The sequence below is a fragment of the Cherax quadricarinatus genome, chromosome 75 (genome assembly GCF_038502225.1).
Source record: "Cherax quadricarinatus isolate ZL_2023a chromosome 75, ASM3850222v1, whole genome shotgun sequence".
Lineage (NCBI taxonomy): Eukaryota > Metazoa > Arthropoda > Malacostraca > Decapoda > Parastacidae > Cherax > Cherax quadricarinatus.
This window is the reverse complement of record NC_091366.1, coordinates 4,755,691-4,778,452: the sequence shown is the minus strand read 5'-3', so window position 1 is coordinate 4,778,452 and position 22,762 is coordinate 4,755,691. Positions and strand designations below refer to the sequence as shown.

Here is a 22,762-nt window from a genome sequence, read left to right as displayed (position 1 = left end):
TTAGATTCAATTCAAGGAAGGAAAGGGCAAGTCCAATTCCTTGGATCTAAGATTACAAACCCAACATGCTTAGCCAGTGAGCTACAGAAGCCCAACAGACCACAGACTTGAATCCCCCTCACTACATTGAATTACTGTATAAACATTCATTCATTACAAAGCCTCAGGATGTTTATCAAAATTTTGTATTGTTTTAATGAGTTACCCATGCAAGCATAACATTCATACACATAGTATCTCTCACCTCTGAGCATGATGCCAGCCACCACACCAATTAATGGCAATTTTTGCTTTGGATGATGTAAGAGCACAAGCGGCCGTCAAAGATGCACCGGTCACTTGACAGACTATTGTCCACAGGTTGTTGATAATTGGGCAATCAAATCCTGAGTAAAGATAAAGATCTATCATTTTCGAAAGCTTCCACACACTGACTCATTTCAAAGAACAGTATATTAAATGAAACTGTAAGGCTTGTTTTGTGTATTAAAAAATGAAGACTGGAGCAGGATAGGCTAACCAAAAGAGTATTTATCTATGGATGGTGGGAGGTGTATTATTATGGGGGAGTGCTAAACCTGTAAGGATGAGACAGTGCTTGGGGAGGGGATGGAAGGCTTTCAGGCTGAATTCAGGGAATTGGAGCAGATCCAATTCCCTAGATCAAGAGCCCCTCATCAGCATCAAGGAACCTTCCATGAGGGGAATTTTTTTTTTTCAATCTGGGATTCAATCCCTTGACCCCAATGATGAGAGTCGTGCCTCTCACCATGATCTATGGCTGTTGGTGTAGGGAGGTGTAGGGAACATCAAAAGTAAAGTTGGAATGACTCACGAAATCGTAATGACACGATTGCAAACAAACCATACCACGTGTGGAGTTCAAATCCTGCCCGTGGTATGGTTTGGTAAAGTTGGAAGTTGTGTGGTTTGAGGTAGAGCATCCAGCAGGCAAGTGTGAGCTTTTTATAGAGATGGTGGTTTTAGGGATCTGAGATACTCTCTGAGCAAGATAACATTTATAGACATTCAAGGACACCAGTTATTGAAACTCAAGTTCTGGATGTGGAAAATAGTATCTACACTCTTAAAGATGAGTGAGAATGGTGTAGTTCAGAGTTTATCTGAACTGTGATTAAAGATTAAAGATTCTTCATTTCCGAATGATATAATGTTTGATAGGAGTGAATGGAGACAAATGGTTTTTAATACTTGACGTGCTGTTGGAGTGTGAGCAAAGTAATATTTATGAAGGGGTTCAGGGAAACCGGCAGGCCGGACTTGAGTCCTGGAGATGGGAAGTACAGTGCCTGCACTCTGAAGGAGGGGTGTTAATGTTGCAGTTTAAAAACTGTAGTGTAAAGCACCCTTCTGGCAAGACAGTGATGGAGTGAATGATGGTGAAAGTTTTTCTTTTTCGGGCCACCCTGCCTTGGTGGGAATCGGCCAGTGTGATAATAAAAAAAAAAAAATAATAATAATGTGTAATGAGATGGGTGACATTTAGGGGTACATGCAGAAAGCTCCTTAGTACTTCTATCAAGACAGCTAGTATATGAGTGATGGTAAATTGGTTCTCATCTTCAGTCACCCTACACTTGCTCTCATAAAACTTGACTATTATATTTCATTTAACCCCCTGATTTGCATGTAATAATTTCCATAGGAGGGTTAATAACCCAGAATAACCCATAAAAAATAGTGTGGGTTATTTCTCTTGTGACCTTAGATTGTATCCCAGGATGCAATCCACAACCAACTAACTTCTAAGTATCTATTTAATAATCTCTACAACCTTTATTATTATTTTCCTATACTGAGCAAATTATAACAAAAACTTCTATATTTTTTCATCTTGGAAATTCACTGTACCACATCTATGAAACTGAGACAAAAAATAAAAGTTCACTGGACAAGCTCTTTGGACTTCAACTTTTTTTAACATAACTGCAGTCGAGGAGGCGCTTGGAGGCAGTGGAGATGTCCTGTCTAAGGGCAATGTGTGGTGTAAATATTATGCAGAAAATTCAGTGTGTGGAAATTAGGAGAAGGTGTGGAGTTAATAAAAGTATTAGTCAGAGGGCTGAAGAGGGTTTGTTGAGGTGGTTTGGTCATTTAGAGAAAAAGGATCAAAGTAGAATGACATGGAGAGCATATAAATCTGTAGGGGAAGGAAGGCGGGGTAGGGGTCGTCCTCAAAAAGGTTGGAGGGAGGGGGTAAATGAGGTGTTGTGGGCGAGGGGTTTGGACTTCCAGCAAGCGTGCGTGAGCATGTTAGATAGGAGTGAATGGAGACGAATGGTATTTGGGACCTGACGAGCTGTTGGAGTGTGAGCTGGGTCATAATTAGTGAAGGGATTCAGGGGAACCGGTTATTTTATATAACCGAATTTGAGTCCTGGAAATGGGAAGTACAATGCCTGCGCTTTAAATAAGGGGGGATTTGGGATATTGGCAGTTTGGAGGGATATATTGTGTATTTTTATACGTATATACTTCTAAACTGTTGTATTCTGGGCACCTCTGCAAAAACAGTGATTATGTGTGAGTGAGGTGAAAGTGTTCAATGATGATGAAAGTATTTTCTTTTTGGGGATTTTCTTTCTTTTTGGGTCACCCTGCCTCGGTGGGAGACGGCCGACTTGCTGAAAAAAAAAAAATTTGCAGTCTCCCACTGAGGTAGGGTGACAAAAAAAAAAAAAAAAAAAAAAAAATCACCATCACTCACTCCCTTACTGTCTTGCCAGAGGCATGTCAATGCTAGAGTTCAGACACCTTTCCAAACTGCAATAACCCTATCCCTCCTTCAGAGTGCACGCACTGTATTTCTCACCTCCAGGACTTAAGTCCTGCTCACTGATTTTGCTGAATCCCTTCATAAATGTTACCTTACTCAATTCCAACAGCACATCAAACCATTAAAAACACTTGCCTCCACTCACTCCTATTTAAAACACTCATATGAGCCTGCTAAATATCCAAGCCCCTCACAAACAAAACATCCTTTACCCTCTCCCTCCATCCTTTCCTAGGATAACCCTGCCATGCCTTCCCTCCACTACAGATTTATACACCCGCCTAGTCACCCTATTTTGCTCTTCTCTAAATGTCCAAACCACATCAACAACCACTCCTTTAACATTAGGGGCCCCACTTATACAGCCGGTTAGGTTCTGGGCTACTGCTGTAAAGTGGAAATCAGTGTATAATTTTATAACTGCTGCATTAGCGAAACGCCGTGAAGCAAAGCACCGTAAAGCGGGGCCATCCTGTATACATTTATCTATTTTAATTTTAATTCCCATTTAAAATCACTCCAAAATATCATAATACTCTAAGCATTTTACCGAGACCAAATTCATCCTCTATCAGTTCTTGATCATCAGGTTTTGCCACTTTGAGGAATTCAACAAACTCTTCTGAGTGAAAACCTCGAAGATCTTCTTCTGTTGCTGGTTTAGATGGCACTATTTTCATTTTGCTGAGGAGCCCATAGGCAGCGATGAGATGATGAGTTAAACTTGCCTGAAAAGATGAAAATGATGTTACACTTGTCTGGAAAGATGAATATGATGTTAAACTTGTCTGGAAAGATGAATATGATGTTAAACTTGTCTGGAAAGATGAAAATGATGTTAAACTTGCCTGGAAAGATGAAAATGATGTTAAACTTGTCTGGAAAGATGAATATGATGTTAAACTTGTCTGGAAAGATGAAAATGATGTTAAACTTGCCTGGAAAGATGAAAATGATGCTAAACTTGCCTGGAAAGATGAAAATGATGTTAAACTTGCCTGGAAAGATGAAAATGATGTTAAACTTGCCTAGCAAGATGAAAATGATGTTAAACTTGTCTGGAAAGATGAATATGATGTTAAACTTGTCTGGAAAGATGAAACTGATGTTAAACTTGCCTGGAAAGATGAAAATGATGTTAAACTTACCTGGAAAGATGAAAATGATGTTAAACTTGCCTGGAAAGATGAAAATTATGTTAAACTTGTCTGGAAAGATGAATATGATGTTAAACTTGTCTGGAAAGAGGAAAATGATGTTAAACTTGCCTGGAAAGATGAAAATGATGTTAAACTTGTCTGGAAAGATGAATATGATGTTAAACTTGCCTGGAAAGATGAAAATGATGTTAAACTTGTCTGGAAAGATGAATATGATGTTAAACTTGCCTGGAAAGAGGAAAATGATGTTAAACTTGCCTGGAAAGAGGATAGTTGCAATTTATTTCTAAATGTGTGTACACTGGACCCCTGGTTTACGATATTATTTCATCCCAGATGTTCAGGAGCCAGTACTGACCGAATTTGTTCCCATAAGGAATATTGTGAATTAGATTAGTCCATTTCAGACCCCCAAACATACACATACAAACGCACTTACATAATTTTTTTTTTTTCAACAAGTCGGTCGTCTCCCACCGAGGCAGGGTGACCCAAAAAAGAAAGAAAATCCCCAAAAAGAAAATACTTTCATCATCATTCAACACTTTCACCACACTCACACATTATCACTGCTTTTGCAGAGGTGCTCAGAATACAACAGTTTAGAAGCATATACGTATAAAGATACACAACATATCCCTCCAAACTGCCAATATCCCAAACCACTCCTTTAAAGTGCAGGCATTGTACTTCCCATTTCCAGGACACAAGTCCGACTATATAAAAATAACCGGTTTCCCTGAATCCCTTCACTAAATATTATCCTGCTCACACTCCAACAGATCGTCAGGTCCCAAGTATCATTCGTCTCCATTCACTCCTATCTAACACGCTCATGCACGCTTGCTGGAAGTCCAAGCCCCTCGCCCACAAAACCTCCTTTACCCCCTCTTTCCAACCCTTTCGAGGACGACCCCTACCCCTCTTTCCTTCCCCTAGAGATTTATATGCTTTCCATGTCATTCTACTTTGATCCATTCTCTCTAAATGACCAAACCACCTCAACAACCCCTCTTCTGCCCTCTGACTAATGCTTTTATTAACTCCACACCTTCTCCTAATTTCCACACTCCGAATTTTCTGCATAATATTTACACCACACATTGCCCTTAGACAGGACATCTCCACTGCCTCCAACCGTCTCCTCGCTGCTGCATTTACCACCCAAGCTTCACATCCATATAAGAGTGTTGGTACTACTATACTTTCATACATTCCCTTCTTTGCCTCCATAGATAACGTTTTTTGACTCCACATATACCTCAACGCACCACTCACCTTTTTTCCCTCATCAATTCTATGATTAACCTCATCCTTCATAAATCCATCCGCCGACACGTCAACTCCCAAGTAGTATCTGAAAACATTCATTTCTTCCATACTCCTCCTCCCCAATTTGATATCCAATTTTTCTTTATCTAAATCATTTGATACCCTCATCACCTTACTCTTTTCTATGTTCACTTTCAACTTTCTACCTTTACACACATTCTCAAACTCATCCACTAACCTTTGTAATTTTTCTTTAGAATCTCCCATAAGCACAGTATCATCAGCAAAAAGTAACTGTGTCAATTCCCATTTTGAATTTGATTCCCCATAATTTAATCCCACCCCTCTCCCGAACACCCTAGCATTTACTTCTTTTACAACCCCATCTATAAATATATTAAACAACCATGGTGACATTACACATCCCTGTCTAAGACCTACTTTTACCGGGAAGTATTTTCCCTCTCTTCTACACACCCTAACCTGAGCCTCACTATCCTCATAAAAGCTCTTTACAGCATTTAGTAACTTACCACCTATTCCATAAACTTGCAACATCTGCCATATTGCTCCTCTATCCACTCTATCATATGCCTTTTCTAAATCCATAAATGCAATAAAAACTTCCCTACCTTTATCTAAATACTGTTCACATATATGCTTCAATGTAAACACTTGATCTACACATCCCCTACCCACTCTGAAGCCTCCTTGCTCATCCGCAATTCTACATTCTGTCTTACCTCTAATTCTTTCAATTATAACCCTACCGTATACTTTTCCTGGTATACTCAGTAAACTTATTCCTCTATAATTTTTACAATCTCTTTTGTCCCCTTTCCCTTTATATAAAGGGGCTATACATGCTCTCTGCCAATCCCTAGGTACCTTCCCCTCTTTCATACATTTATTAAACAAAAGTACCAACCACTCCAACACTATATCCCCCCCTGCTTTTAACATTTCTGTCATGATCCCATCATGACATTTACATAATTGGTCGCATTAGGAGCTGATCGTAAACTGGGGGTCCACTGTACTAATATTAAATACGTATTAAAAAATTGTTTAATGAAAGGTAAGTAAATTTATTCAGGTTAACACAGTTACATAGATTATCATACATAGCAGCATATGTGTAGAGAACCTGGAATAACCCAAAAAAGTCAGACAGTGACTTATTTCCATTGTGGTCCTAGAACTATGGAAATATAAAGGACTGAGAACCACTGTAGGGAGCAAACCAGTCCAGTTATATCAGAAATATGAACAAGCCAGAAATAAATACAAAAATGAAGGAGAAAATGGTAAAAAAAAGGAACTGTAAGAAGGAAATAGTAGATAAAAGCAAGATGGAACCAAATCTTTTATTTACATTTGCAAAGAATAAACTATAGTACATGTTAAAGACAAACTACGAAGAAATAGTGATAAAAAAATCAACGAAGTGGAGTAAAAAAATGAAGATATTAAATAGAAAATCTGTGTTAAAAATATTTTACACGTAGCAGATTTAAACCCCAAAGAAACAACGGAATTAGATTACATGGCGATAACTGCGAAAATATTAAACTCGTCAGACAGAGTAGATCATGTAAAGAATTTAGTTCAGATAAACAGCAAGAAAACTCAATTATAAAACTCTGGGCTCACCCTGTGTTTCAGAAACGGCACTTCATCGTAAGACTTAATAAGTTGCAGGTCAGCAACGTACACGACCTCTGGTGTGTCCTGGCTGGTCATTGTGACTGTGCTGGGCCTATAAGGAAGATATAAGAACGGGAGAAACTGTGACATAGGCCTATAAGTAAAGTTTATTTAGGTACAGGAACATGTAAGATAAGATAAGATAAGATTTCGTTCGGATTTTTAACTCCGGAGGGTTAGCCACCCAGGATAACCCAAGAAAGTCAGTGCGTCATCGAGGACTGTCTAACTTATTTCCATTGGGGTCCTTAATCTTGTCCCCCAGGATGCGACCCACACCAGTCGACTAACACCCAGGTACCTATTTGCTGCTAGGTGAACAGGACAACAGGTGTAAGGAAACGTGTCGAAATGTTTCCACCCGCCGGGAATCGAACCCGGGCCCTCCGTGTGTGAAGCGGGAGCTTTAGCCACCGGGCCACCACAACAAAATTACCACACAAATTATCATACATAGTTATATATGAGAAGTATCGTAAGACCCTTGTGGGTTTAGTGCTTGGTTTTGATGATGATGGATGATGATTGATTGATGATTAATAATGATGATGATGACTGATGATATTTGGATTGAGATGATTGATATTTGGATGATGACTGAGATGTTTGATTAAGATGATGATGACTGATGATGACTGATGATGACTGATGATGATGACTGATGACTGATGATGATGATGACTGATGATGATGACTGATGATGATAATGACTGATGATGATGACTGATGACTGATGATGATGATGATGATGATGACTGATGATGACTGATGATGATGATGACTGATGATGATGATGATGATGACTGATGATGATGATGACTGATGATGATGATGACATGATGATGATGACTGATGATGATGACTGATGATGATAATGATGACTGATGATGATGATGACTGATGATATTTGGATTGAGATGATTGATAATGATTGATATTTGGATGATGACTGAGATGTTTGATTAAGATGATGATGATGATGACTGATGATGATGACTGATGATGATGATGATGATGACTGTAATAACTTATTAATTACAGCCTAACAATAAGGTACAGTAGAAATCAGTCACGAACAACCGCAAAATAAACCAATTATCACTATCATAATGAAAACTAAACGCTAAACCCACAAGGGTCAAAAAAATAAGTCAATTATCATTATAATCAAAACTAAGCGCTAAACCCACAAGTCAAATGTCAGTGACGTGTTTCCACTGGGGTCGTAAATGTAATATATATAACATTTTAAACACCGGGAGAGCGCTAAACCCACAGGGGAGGCCAAATAACGCCAGGGGAAGGGGTAAATGGGAGTGAGGTTTGATCCCAGGAACTGGAAGACCTCCATACTCCAGTTCCCGGGATCAAGAGCCCTCTCACCAGCCTCAAGGCGAGGTGGGAGGAAGAATTAATATTAAACTAATAATGAAAGCCATTTACCTTTCCCGCCTGGAGACGCGCGCGCGCGCGCTACTTTATTACTAACGGAAGCACCATTAAATTTTATTTATAATAATAATAATAATCATTTCACTATAAATAATATATTATTCTTATTATTATTACAACGGTATTCGTAATATAAAAAATTTAGGGTTAATGTTGTGATATAAATATATTTTCGGGAATTCAAAAATAAAGCCGTTGTTTTTTAATGTAATAAATCTGATAAAATCCGCTATAAATAATTTATTACTCTTATTAATATTAAAATGGTATTTATAATGTAAAAAAATGGTTTAATGTTATGATTTATTTATTTTCTATGACTCAAAAACAAAAAACCGTTATTATTTTTATTTAATATAATAAATACAAATAATTACACTATAAATAATTTACTATTATTATTATTAATTATTATTAAAACGGTATTAACAATGACAACAAAAATTAGGGCTGGATTTATTTATACATTTTCGAACTCAAAAATAAAATCAGTGTTTTTATTAATATAAATTATAAATAATAATGTAAATAATTCATATTTATTAAATTACTGTCTTTAATATTAATATTTTAAGGTAAATGTTACGATTTATATAGTTCTTGAGGCTAAAAATATGAGAATTTTAAATATAATAAATATCAATAATTACACTATGTATTTTATTTTTATTAAAATATTATTTATAATATAAATAATGTAAATAATTGGGTAATATTATTTATATATTCGACGGGGTTTAAAAATGAAGCTGTGAGGATATTCATCATTTATTTGGGGTTTATTTTGTTGGAGGGAATTTTTGTGGATGAAAAATAATTTTTTGGGTGTGGATTAATTAATTTTTATTAATATGTTGTTGCTGGGGGGATGGTGGGGGGATTAATGGGGGAGCGTGGGGGTGTATGGGACGGTGGGGGAGATTTGGAGGGAGGGGAGGTATGGGAAGCTGGAGAGGGAGGCATTGAGGGGGGATGTGGGGGTCTGCAGGGGGAGGCATTGAGGGGGGATGTGGAGGTCTGTAGGGGGAGGCATTGAGGGGGGATGTGGGGGTCTGCAGGGGGAGGCATTGAGGGGGGATGTGGGGGTCTGCAGGGGGAGGTATTGAGGGGGGATGTGGAGGTCTGTAGGGGAAGGTATTGAGGGAGGATGTGAGGGTCTGTAGGGGGAGGCATTGAGGGGGGATGTGGAGGTCTGTAGGGGGAGGCATTGAGGGGGGATGTGGAGGTCTGCAGGGGGAGGCATTGAGGGGGGATGTGGAGGTCTGTAGGGGGAGGCATTGAGGGGGGATGTGGGGGTCTGCAGGGGTAGGTATTGAGGGGGGTTGTGGTGGTCTGTAGGGGAAGGTATTGAGGGAGGATGTGGGGGTCTGTAGGGGGAGGTATGGAGGGGGGATGTGGAGGTCTGTAGGGGAAGGTACTGAGGGAGGATGTGGGGGTCTGTAGGGGGAGGTATTGAGGGAGGATGTGGGGGTCTGTAGGGGGAGGTATTGAGGGAGGATGTGGGGGTCTGTAGGGGAAGGTACTGAGGGAGGATGTGGGGGTCTGTAGGGGGAGGTATTGAGGGAGGATGTGGGGGTCTGTAGGGGAAGGTATTGAGGGAGGATGTGAGGGTCTGTAGGGGGAGGCATTGAGGGGGGATGTGGAGGTCTGTAGGGGGAGGTATTGCGGGGGGATGTGAGGGTCTGTAGGGGAAGGTATTGAGGGGGGATGTGAGGGTCTGTAGGGGAAGGTATTGAGGGAGGATGTGAGGGTCTGTAGGGGGAGGCATTGAGGGGGGATGTGGAGGTCTGTAGGGGGAGGTATTGAGGGAGGATGTGAGGGTCTGTAGGGGGAGGTATTGAGGGAGGATGTGTGGGTCTGTAGGGGTAGGCATTGAGGGAGGATGTGAGGGTCTGTAGGGGGGGGCATTGAGGGGGGATGTGAGGGTCTGTAGGGGGAGGTATTGAGGGAGGATGTGAGGGTCTGTAGGGGGAGGTATTGAGGGGGGATGTGAGGGTCTGTAGGGGGAGGTATTGAGGGAGGATGTGAGGGTCTGTAGGGGGAGGCATTGAGGGGGGATGTGGAGGTCTGTAGGGGGAGGTATTGAGGGAGGATGTGAGGGTCTGTAGGGGGAGGTATTGAGGGGGGATGTGAGGGTCTGTAGGGGGAGGTATTGAGGGAGGATGTGAGGGTCTGTAGGGGGAGGTATTGAGGGAGGATGTGAGGGTCTGTAGGGGGAGGTATTGAGGGAGGATGTGGGGGTCTGTAGGGGGAGGTATTGAGGGAGGATGTGAGGGTCTGTAGGGGAAGGTATTGAGGGGGGATGTGAGGGTCTGTAGGGGGAGGTATTGAGGGGGGATGTGAGGGTCTGTAGGGGGAGGTATTGAGGGAGGATGTGAGGGTCTGTAGGGGGAGGCATTGAGGGAGGATGTGAGGGTCTGTAGGGGGAGGCATTGAGGGAGGATGTGGAGGTCTGTAGGGGGAGGTATTGAGGGAGGATGTGAGGGTCTGTAGGGGGAGGTATTGAGGGAGGATGTGAGGGTCTGTAGGGGGAGGTATTGAGGGAGGATGTGAGGGTCTGTAGGGGAAGGTATTGAGGGGGGATGTGAGGGTCTGTAGGGGGAGGTATTGAGGGAGGATGTGAGGGTCTGTAGGGGAAGGTATTGAGGGGGGATGTGAGGGTCTGTAGGGGGAGGTATTGAGGGAGGATGTGAGGGTCTGTAGGGGGAGGTATTGAGGGAGGATGTGAGGGTCTGTAGGGGAAGGTATTGAGGGGGGATGTGAGGGTCTGTAGGGGGAGGTATTGAGGGAGGATGTGAGGGTCTGTAGGGGGAGGCATTGAGGGGGGATGTGAGGGTCTGTAGGGGGAGGTATTGAGGGAGGATGTGAGGGTCTGTAGGGGAAGGTATTGAGGGGGGATGTGAGGGTCTGTAGGGGGAGGTATTGAGGGGGGATGTGAGGGTCTGTAGGGGGAGGTATTGAGGGAGGATGTGAGGGTCTGTAGGGGAAGGTATTGAGGGGGGATGTGAGGGTCTGTAGGGGGAGGTATTGAGGGGGGATGTGAGGGTCTGTAGGGGAAGGTATTGAGGGGGGATGTGAGGGTCTGTAGGGGGAGGTATTGAGGGAGGATGTGAGGGTCTGTAGGGGGAGGCATTGAGGGGGGATGTGGAGGTCTGTAGGGGGAGGTATTGAGGGGGGATGTGAGGGTCTGTAGGGGGAGGTATTGAGGGAGGATGTGAGGGTCTGTAGGGGGAGGCATTGAGGGAGGATGTGAGGGTCTGTAGGGGGAGGTATTGAGGGGGGATGTGGCGGTCTGTAGGGGGAGGTATTGAGGGGGGATGTGGAGGTCTGTAGGGGGAGGTATTGACTGAGGATGTGGAGGTCTGTAGGGGGAGGTATTGAGGGGGGATGTGGAGGTCTGTAGGGGGAGGTATTGAGGGAGGATGTGGAGGTCTGTAGGGGTAGGTATTGACTGAGGATGTGGAGGTCTGTAGGGGGAGGTATTGAGGGAGTATGTGGAGGTCTGTAGGGGTAGGTATTGAGGGAGTATGTGGAGGTCTGTAGGGGTAGGTATTGAGGGAGTATGTGGGGGTCTGTAGGGGAAGGTATTGAGGGAGGATGTGGAGGTCTGTAGGGGGAGGTATTGAGGGAGTATGTGGAGGTCTGTAGGGGAAGGTATTGAGGGAGTATGTGGAGGTCTGTAGGGGTAGGTATTGAGGGAGGATGTGAGGGTCTGTAGGGGGAGGTATTGACTGAGGATGTGGAGGTCTGTAGGGGGAGGTATTGAGGGAGGATGTGGAGGTCTGTAGGGGTAGGTATTGAGGGAGTATGTGGAGGTCTGTAGGGGTAGGTATTGAGGGAGGATGTGGAGGTCTGTAGGGGAAGGTATTGAGGGAGTATGTGGAGGTCTGTAGGGGTAGGTATTGAGGGAGTATGTGGAGGTCTGTAGGGGAAGGTATTGAGGGAGTATGTGGAGGTCTGTAGGGGAAGGTATTGAGGGAGTATGTGGAGGTCTGTAGGGGGAGGTATTGAGGGAGGATGTGGAGGTCTGTAGGGGAAGGTATTGAGGGAGTATGTGGAGGTCTGTAGGGGGAGGTATTGAGGGAGAATGTGGGGGTCTGTAGGGGTAGGTATTGAGGGAGTATGTGGAGGTCTGTAGGGGAAGGTATTGAGGGAGTATGTGGAGGTCTGTAGGGGGAGGTATTGAGGGAGGATGTGGAGGTCTGTAGGGGAAGGTATTGAGGGAGTATGTGGAGGTCTGTAGGGGAAGGTATTGAGGGAGGATGTGGGGGTCTGTAGGGGAAGGTATTGAGGGAGTATGTGGAGGTCTGTAGGGGTAGGTATTGAGGGAGTATGTGGAGGTCTGTAGGGGGAGGTATTGAGGGAGTATGTGGAGGTCTGTAGGGGTAGGTATTGAGGGAGTATGTGGAGGTCTGTAGGGGTAGGTATTGAGGGAGGATGTGAGGGTCTGTAGGGGTAGGTATTGAGGGAGGATGTGGAGGTCTGTAGGGGAAGGTATTGAGGGAGTATGTGGAGGTCTGTAGGGGAAGGTATTGAGGGAGTATGTGGAGGTCTGTAGGGGTAGGTATTGAGGGAGTATGTGGAGGTCTGTAGGGGAAGGTATTGAGGGAGTATGTGGAGGTCTGTAGGGGAAGGTATTGAGGGAGTATGTGGAGGTCTGTAGGGGAAGGTATTGAGGGAGTATGTGGAGGTCTGTAGGGGAAGGTATTGAGGGAGTATGTGGAGGTCTGTAGGGGTAGGTATTGAGGGAGTATGTGGAGGTCTGTAGGGGGAGGTATTGAGGGAGTATGTGGAGGTCTGTAGGGGTAGGTATTGAGGGAGTATGTGGAGGTCTGTAGGGGGAGGTATTGAGGGAGGATGTGGAGGTCTGTAGGGGTAGGTATTGAGGGAGTATGTGGAGGTCTGTAGGGGAAGGTATTGAGGGAGTATGTGGAGGTCTGTAGGGGAAGGTATTGAGGGAGTATGTGGAGGTCTGTAGGGGAAGGTATTGAGGGAGGATGTGGGGGTCTGTAGGGGAAGGTATTGAGGGAGTATGTGGAGGTCTGTAGGGGAAGGTATTGAGGGAGGATGTGGAGGTCTGTAGGGGTAGGTATTGAGGGAGTATGTGGGGGTCTGTAGGGGGAGGTATTGAGGGAGTATGTGGGGGTCTGTAGGGGAAGGTATTGAGGGAGGATGTGGGGGTCTGTAGGGGTAGGTATTGAGGGAGTATGTGGGGGTCTGTAGGGGAAGGTATTGAGGGAGGATGTGGGGGTCTGTAGGGGAAGGTATTGAGGGAGTATGTGGAGGTCTGTAGGGGAAGGTATTGAGGGAGTATGTGGAGGTCTGTAGGGGAAGGTATTGAGGGAGGATGTGGGGGTCTGTAGGGGTAGGTATTGAGGGAGGATGTGGGGGTCTGTAGGGGTAGGTATTGAGGGAGTATGTGGAGGTCTGTAGGGGAAGGTATTGAGGGAGGATGTGGGGGTCTGTAGGGGTAGGTATTGAGGGAGGATGTGGGGGTCTGTAGGGGGAGGTATTGAGGGGGGATGTGGAGGTCTGTAGGGGAAGGTATTGAGGGAGTATGTGGGGGTCTGTAGGGGTAGGTATTGAGGGAGTATGTGGAGGTCTGTAGGGGAAGGTATTGAGGGAGGATGTGGGGGTCTGTAGGGGTAGGTATTGAGGGAGGATGTGGGGGTCTGTAGGGGTCGGTATTGAGGGAGGATGTGGGGGTCTGTAGGGGTAGGTATTGAGGGAGGATGTGGGGGTCTGTAGGGGAAGGTATTGAGGGAGGATGTGAGGGTCTGTAGGGGTAGGTATTGAGGGAGGATGTGGGGGTCTGTAGGGGAAGGTATTGAGGGAGGATGTGGGGGTCTGTAGGGGTAGGTATTGAGGGAGTATGTGGAGGTCTGTAGGGGGAGGTATTGAGGGAGTATGTGGAGGTCTGTAGGGGGAGGTATTGAGGGAGGATGTGGGGGTCTGTAGGGGTAGGTATTGAGGGAGTATGTGGAGGTCTGTAGGGGGAGGTATTGAGGGAGTATGTGGAGGTCTGTAGGGGGAGGTATTGAGGGAGTATGTGGAGGTCTGTAGGGGGAGGTATTGAGGGAGTATGTGGAGGTCTGTAGGGGGAGGTATTGAGGGAGGATGTGGGGGTCTGTAGGGGTAGGTATTGAGGGAGTATGTGGAGGTCTGTAGGGGGAGGTATTGAGGGAGGATGTGGAGGTCTGTAGGGGGAGGTATTGAGGGAGTATGTGGAGGTCTGTAGGGGAAGGTATTGAGGGAGGATGTGGGGGTCTGTAGGGGGAGGTATTGAGGGAGGATGTGGGGGTCTGTAGGGGGAGGTATTGAGGGGGAATGTGGAGGTCTGTAGGGGGAGGTATTGAGGGAGTATGTGGAGGTCTGTAGGGGGAGGTATTGAGGGAGGATGTGGGGGTCTGTAGGGGTAGGTATTGAGGGAATATGTGGAGGTCTGTAGGGGGAGGTATTGAGGGAGTATGTGGAGGTCTGTAGGGGGAGGTATTGAGGGAGGATGTGGGGGTCTGTAGGGGGAGGTATTGAGGGAGGATGTGGGGGTCTGTAGGGGTAGGTATTGAGGGAGGATGTGGAGGTCTGTAGGGGGAGGTATTGAGGGAGGATGTGGAGGTCTGTAGGGGGAGGTATTGAGGGAGGATGTGGAGGTCTGTAGGGGGAGGTATTGAGGGAGGATGTGGAGGTCTGTAGGGGGAGGTATTGAGGATGTGGGGGTCTGTAGGGGGAGGTATTGAGGATGTGGGGGTCTGTAGGGGGAGGTATTGAGGGAGGATGTGGAGGTCTGTAGGGGGAGGTATTGAGGGAGGATGTGGAGGTCTGTAGGGGGAGGTATTGAGGGAGGATGTGGAGGTCTGTAGGGGGAGGTATTGAGGGAGTATGTGGAGGTCTGTAGGGGGAGGTATTGAGGATGTGGGGGTCTGTAGGGGGAGGTATTGAGGATGTGGGGGTCTGTAGGGGGAGGTATTGAGGGAGGATGTGAGGGTCTGTAGGGGGAGGTATTGAGGGAGTATGTGGAGGTCTGTAGGGGGAGGTATTGAGGGAGGATGTGGAGGTCTGTAGGGGGAGGTATTGAGGGAGAATGTGGAGGTCTGTAGGGGGAGGTATTGAGGGAGTATGTGGAGGTCTGTAGGGGGAGGTTGTTACGCAGAAATGTGGGATAGCTGGGGGCTTGAGCCTTGTCTAAGGGCAAAGGTAAAAGTTACACACATCTCAAGCATAAACAGGCCACCCAGGGCTATCCCAGTCAAAACAGAAAGCGCTAAACCAGTATGTGTTACTTCAAGGGGTTGGTTAACAGAGGGTTAGGCAAAAATCCCAATTAGGAAAATATATCTATTTAATCACCATAACATAAAAACCTTAATTCTACACGCCCAAATGAAAGTACACACAGCTGGCTGGAGGTTCAGCCACCATAACACTAGGCTTCGTCAGCGTCAGGCCGTCATGACACCACAAACCTCATTTCTTACTTCATCACTCATCCCACAGCACCCTGACCATGTCAGTGCCTGGGTTAACATACAGGTAAGCCATATGAAAGCCTATGGCTTGAATTGGATAAACAAAATGAATGTATTATTGCTAACTTAACTTAAAATATACAGCATCTCCGACGCCAGCTTCTACCGCCATCATAACATCACGTGACCTCCTCCCCCACGCTTACTCTGCGTACCCAAACATCCTTGGAAAATAAATCACTAACTCCATTCTTTATAATTATAGTTAGAGTACTTTACAGTACCTCCAAAAACACATTATGAATTATAAAATTATTCCTTACAACTACAATATTCATATTATTATGGCACACTTCCCCACTAATATGTACATACGATGTCATGGAGAACCCTGCATAACACCCCCACCCCCAGACCATAGGTCTCACTCTGCTAGCGGGGTCCCAACGGACACCGCTAGGCAAAAAGAAAAAAAAAAAAAAAGAAAATAAGCCCCACATTAAGGTCTGAGGCAACTGGCAAAATGATAACTGGGGAATGACCACCATACAATGACGGTCTTTTGGTACTACAAATATGCAATATTTACAAACTGAGGTACTAGAGTGCAGACATATGAAACTCGTCGAACATAAAAGTGATCAAGTTCTATGTCCAACGAGCTCACAGTCACACTCTTAGACAGCTGTTTTAGGAAAAGGCACCATTACAACACAGCGCTGGCCAGGCGCTGGCGTTGATGCATTTTACCTAAATTACATCAAGCAAACTTATAAACAAGCAAGTAAACTTTGTACAAAAGTGCCCCTGAGGAATGCCGTTTACTGAAGTAACACCAAAGTTCAGTATGTTGCAAGGCAGACCAAACTGTAGGTGCCACCAAAAAAACTTTTAAACAGTAAGTACATTTTCCAGGAGTTCAAAGAAAAGAAAAACATATGTTACATGTTAAATTCTACGGAGAAAACAACATCACATTATCACTCCCATCTCACAGCAATCTTTAGTAAACAAAACTGGTTCCCCATGACACACCTCTGCGAGAATCAGGAGAGCACAGGAGAGGGGAAAATCTCAGGCCCCTAAAAACAACGGGTGGATAGGCACATAAATCTTGTTGGTGGGACTGCGGCCGTAAAACCCTGGAGTCATCACTGAAGACCCCGAAAAGGTGGACCTCCCAGGCCGTCACCTACATGTCATTCCAAGGACCCTGGAGTCACCCCAGTGGTGATCCAAAAAGGAAAAATTGAAAAAGAGTCCTGGAGAACCAAAACACCTCGGATCAAAAGACATGACCCAAACAGTGGAGGGCATCACCGCCAGCCCCACATTCACTAAAACATTAGGTCCAACAGTCCCTATACCAACATAAAACAGAGGCGAGGCATTCCAGCCAACACCTAAAAAACGTAGCATACCTTACCTAGGTATGGTCTTTGATGTGTCTACCCCCCTAAATACACACACACTAGGGAATCCTGATACCTCCAGCTCCAGCTCAACCTGCCCTTCTCCTTTGGGTGGCCCAGAGTTCCATCTACTCGTCTACCGCAAACCACTGCAAAATAAGAATAGATAAGTGATCTATACACTACATTGTGCACTTTAAACACGAGACAAGGCATCAGCAACCACATTCTCCGCTCCCTTCACATAACGAATCACCAGATTAAGAGGTTGGAGACACAAGGCCCACCTCGTAAGTCTCTGATTGTGGTTCCTCATTAAATGAAGGAAACGTAAGGGATTATGGTCACTATACACAGTTATAGGGTGAACTGATTTAGATATGTGCACGTCAAAGTGTTGCACTGCCAACACTAAAGCAAGAGCCTCCTTTTCTATGGAGGTATAACTTCTTTGGTGCCTGCTACTTTTTGCTGAGAAGCAGCCGAGTGGCATTACTTCTCCTGCTCTACCCTGCAACAAGACTGACCCAACCTCTGTATTATTTTGCAAAACCCGGGGAGGGTAACTCAGGGTTACACATAAAAGATCTTGAGGGTTAATGGCATACAAAAGGTACATGGACAGAGATATTAAAGTTACAAATACGGGTGTGTCCTTGGCACACATGGTCGTGGGAAGCAGATGACGCACCCACTGTTCATTCACACAATTTGCATGTAGTTCATAAAGAGGAGACAAAACCTTATTTTTTAACTGTACCTGGCGGCAGTCTGTGCACGTTTTCAAGGTATCACCTAGTGTGAGACCAGTAAAAAACAACGTCCACCGACTCTCGCTGGATACAAATACAGTCTCTAGAAATAAACACTTCACTTCCTTCAAGGAACCTATTTCACCCCAGCTTACATCATGCCAGACCTGCTGACATTTCACAAAATCGGAAACCTCTACCTCATGGGGTTTAACATGGCCCCATTTTTCAGCATCCCAAAACTCTTTCACTAAGGTGCACCACGGCTGAGCCAACACTTCAACCAGTCTTTCAGAAGATCTAAATCTTCCACAATCTCTTACAATTTTCCTGCTTACATTATCTTTCTCAGGGACTTTATCCATCATCATTTTGAAGTCACCACACAGTTCCATCATAGCCTTCCCAGGACCCGGTTCCAGTGCCAATCCCATCTCTCCAGCTTCCAGAATGTGTAGCACCACCTCATAGTCCCACGTCATTCTGGGCGGACTGGCAGACTGGTGCACTAGTGCCATCGACCTCATCTTAGCCAAGAATTTTCTGAAACCGAGAAAAAACACCGCCGGGGAAACATCACCATCCTCACGTAGCACATGACTTAATGATTCCAGAGTGCTTCCCCACACGGTAATGAAAGGGAGGGGAATTCCCTCCTCCCAGTCCTTCTGGTACTGGGGAAAACAAATATGCATTGCCCTGAGAGACTGGGAAAACCATGGAGCTTTTCTTTGACTCCTAGGATGATATACATTGGTAAATTTAACCTCAAGTAGGCCTCTCAAAACTACATGACATTTCATAAAATATGACGTCTGGGTGATTTGTGCAAAGCCTAAGAGACAAAAATGTTTCACCAGAAATCTCAAAACCACACACACAAAATTATTCAGAAAGGGTACAGACTCTGGTAACCTGTTAGAAAAGGAATTTATTAATAAACACTGATTATTTAGCTCTCCCGTCTTAACACTGAAATGCCATTCCTTCAGAATCTGTAAAAAATACTGACAAAGACACTTTAATAGTTCTGCCGCGTCCACGTAAGCACAGGTCCTCTTAAAAAGAGTCTTGCTCATTTGATCAACTCTGCAAAATAAACACTTGGTAAATTTGGGAACCACATCCTCCGCGACAACTGATAAATGAATAGCGTTCCGGAGGTCACAACCTTCCCGGGCCTCACTCAGCTGCTGCAGAGTCAGGGGATTTTTTCCCACATCAGCACCAAGACCACTTCTCCAACCGAGTTCCGGTTGAACCGGTTCATCACTGCTCAGAATCTCCTGCAGGTCAGACTCAATGAACAGGCTCCCCATGCCCAAACCATCACCACAGTGTGCAGAAGGGTCACAGTGAGGCACAGCTCCTACCTTGTTCCCCTGTTTAGTCTGAAAGCACATTGAAAAATTTTCAGGTACCGTTGCTCCAATTGGGTCATTACCACCTTGTAAAGCCGGGTCCTGCAAAACCAAACATTCCTCACTTTTGAGGAGTCCCACAACATTGTTGCCTAGTAGAAGGTCAACTCCTTCAAAAGGTACATCTTCTGCAATACCTACAGGTAGGTACCCAGACTGGTACTCAGACTCAATCCATAACCTGTGCACTGGAGTCCTGACAGGGACTCCAGTTATCCCTTTAAGAAAAATGTCCAATCCGGTGTAGGTGTCATCCGACACTGGCAATACACCCCTGCGAAGCAAGGTGTATGTGCTACAAGTGTCCCTCAAAGACATAACACCCGTGACCCTACCTTCATTTTGGTGTAAGGCCACAGTAGACTTACTTGAATAGACCTTCATCCGAGGGTCAAAGACTGCTGGTCTTCTTTGGATACCTTGGGGCAAAACTGCAATGCAAGCCACATCATGTGTAATCGGTGTATTTACTGGAGAAGCATCTGTCGCAGCCTGGTCCCTAAGCATCTTTCGACAATATGGCTGCAGGTGGCCCTGTTTATTGCAATATGTACAGTGATAAGGTTTAAAGGCCCCCTGCCCATCTGACCTAGGTTGGATCCCTTGGTTCTGGGGAACTGGGCTCGTCCCACCTGTTCCTTGTAGTCCTGGACCTGTGACAGCTGACTTAAAACCTCCTCGAGTGGGTACTGGAAAATTAGGGTTATTAAAACCCTTGTGGTTATTAGGCTGATAAATGGGTGGCTTAAACTTCTGAAATTTCTTATTCCTATTTGTGGGTGGAGAAAACTTACCATTATTAGTATGTAGGGTGTGGTAACTGCTACCAAATTTTTGGTTAGCTAAAAATCTGTCACCCAGCTCTAAAGCATTATTAAACTCATCAAGATCCTTCTCCTCAAGATATGCCTTAAGGTCAGGAGGAACATTTCTCAAAAGATCCTCTAACAAAATTAAGGTAATTACACCTTCATAATTGCCTACCACCCCCTTTGAGCGACACCACCTATTTAGAAGTGACATCTTCTCCTTACCATATTCCACCAAAGACTGCCCTGACTGAAACTTTAGTCCTCTGAATTTCTGCCTGTACCTTTCCGGCAACATTTGATAAGCCAGTAAAACTACCTCTTTTAGCTTATGATAATCAGAAAAGGCAGATCCTTCTAAAGAACTAATAGCCTGTAACCCTTTACCAACTAATTGGGTTCTTGCTAATGTCGCCCATTCCTTTTCCGGCCAACCTTGGGATTTGGCCGTACTTTCAAATAACAGAAAAAACTGGTCTGGGTCTTTCTCTAGGAATTTGGGCACAAATTTTATGGCTTTATCCAAATGAAAAACATCTACCCTTGTGTCTGTGTCTGGGTGAGAAGCAAGCTGCCTCTCTTTTGCTCTTTCTTGAGCCCTAAGCTCCTCTAAGGCTCTCTGTTCCTGGATCTTTGTACGCTCAATTCTTAACCGTTCCTTTTCTTCTGCAACTAGGGTTAATTTCATTTGTAAAATTACTACTTCCTTATCCAGGTCCCTATCATGGGGATGTGATGCAATGTCACCTTCCAAATGCATGTCATCCACAGAATTTTCACCAGTGTCAGCCATTTTGGGAAATAATAGCACCAAATCTTACTACCAGCCACAGAACTTACTGATATAAAATAATAAAGCACACAGCAAGGTACATATACTGAAGTAGTATATTCACAAGGAGTTGTCATGTGACTCCCTCAAATTAAACAGGATTGCACACAAAAAGAAAATCCTAGCAGAAAAAAAAAAAAAAAAAAAAAATAAGAGCTACTGCACCTGCAAAGGTAAATTATTTCCAGAAATTTAGGTAAGCATATCCCCCTAAAAGCAGCAAGATTGTACCTGCAAGGGTAAATTATGCACAAAATATCAAGTATTAATAACACCCTAAAAATCAACAATATGGCACAGAAAGGTAAATGATTTATAGAGTATTAATTAATAATAACACCCTAAAACCAGCAATATTATACAGAAAGGTAAATTATTCACAGGGTATTAATTAATAATAACACCCTAAAAACTAGCAATGTTGCACACAAAAATAAATTATTCACAGGGTATTAATAATAACACCCTAAAAACTAGCAATATTGCAAACAAAGGTAAATTATTATTTTAGTGTGAGTGTTAGAGTGAATGCTTCCTCTGACCAACCCAGTAAAGAATGATTATTGACTTTCCAGGTTGCAAACTTGAATTACCACAAAAATTTGATAATTCTCCCATATACAGGCCCCCATGTTACGCAGAAATGTGGGATAGCTGGGGGCTTGAGCCTTGTCTAAGGGCAAAGGTAAAAGTTACACACATCTCAAGCATAAACAGGCCACCCAGGGCTATCCCAGTCAAAACAGAAAGCGCTAAACCAGTATGTGTTACTTCAAGGGGTTGGTTAACAGAGGGTTAGGCAAAAATCCCAATTAGGAAAATATATCTATTTAATCACCATAACATAAAAACCTTAATTCTACACGCCCAAATGAAAGTACACACAGCTGGCTGGAGGTTCAGCCACCATAACACTAGGCTTCGTCAGCGTCAGGCCGTCATGACACCACAAACCTCATTTCTTACTTCATCACTCATCCCACAGCACCCTGACCATGTCAGTGCCTGGGTTAACATACAGGTAAGCCATATGAAAGCCTATGGCTTGAATTGGATAAACAAAATGAATGTATTATTGCTAACTTAACTTAAAATATACAGCATCTCCGACGCCAGCTTCTACCGCCATCATAACATCACGTGACCTCCTCCCCCACGCTTACTCTGCGTACCCAAACATCCTTGGAAAATAAATCACTAACTCCATTCTTTATAATTATAGTTAGAGTACTTTACAGTACCTCCAAAAACACATTATGAATTATAAAATTATTCCTTACAACTACAATATTCATATTATTATGGCACACTTCCCCACTAATATGTACATACGATGTCATGGAGAACCCTGCATAACAGAGGTATTGAGGGAGAATGTGGAGGTCTGTAGGGGGAGGTATTGAGGGAGGATGTGGAGGTCTGTAGGGGGAGGTATTGAGGGAGAATGTGGAGGTCTGTAGGGGGAGGTATTGAGGGAGGATGTGGAGGTCTGTAGGGGGAGGTATTGAGGGAGAATGTGGAGGTCTGTAGGGGGAGGTATTGAGGATGTGGGGGTCTGTAGGGGGAGGTATTGAGGATGTGGGGGTCTGTAGGGGGAGGTATTGTGGGGTGATGTGGGGGTCTGTAGGGGTAGGTATTGAGGGAGGATGTGGAGGTCTGTAGGGGGAGGTATTGAGGGAGTA

General features: G+C 44.4%; 1 protein-coding gene across 5 annotated transcripts in view; it reads right to left on the bottom strand.

Annotated features, from left to right (window-relative positions):
* Positions 1–22,762, bottom strand: part of LOC128691887 (thioredoxin domain-containing protein 16-like) — a 101,481-nt gene that overhangs the window by 62,433 nt on the left and 16,286 nt on the right. For 2 of the 5 annotated variants that reach the window (XM_070100950.1, XM_070100951.1), the window contains exons 1-4: positions 8,127–8,313; positions 6,883–6,988; positions 3,348–3,525; positions 245–386 (exon numbers count right to left, since the gene is read on the bottom strand). In XM_070100950.1, coding sequence (XP_069957051.1) covers positions 245–386; positions 3,348–3,525; positions 6,883–6,988; positions 8,127–8,287 — 587 coding nt within the window. In that variant the 5' untranslated portion in view covers positions 8,288–8,313. The other 3 variants (XM_070100952.1, XM_070100953.1, XM_070100954.1) reach the window with 3 other exon arrangements.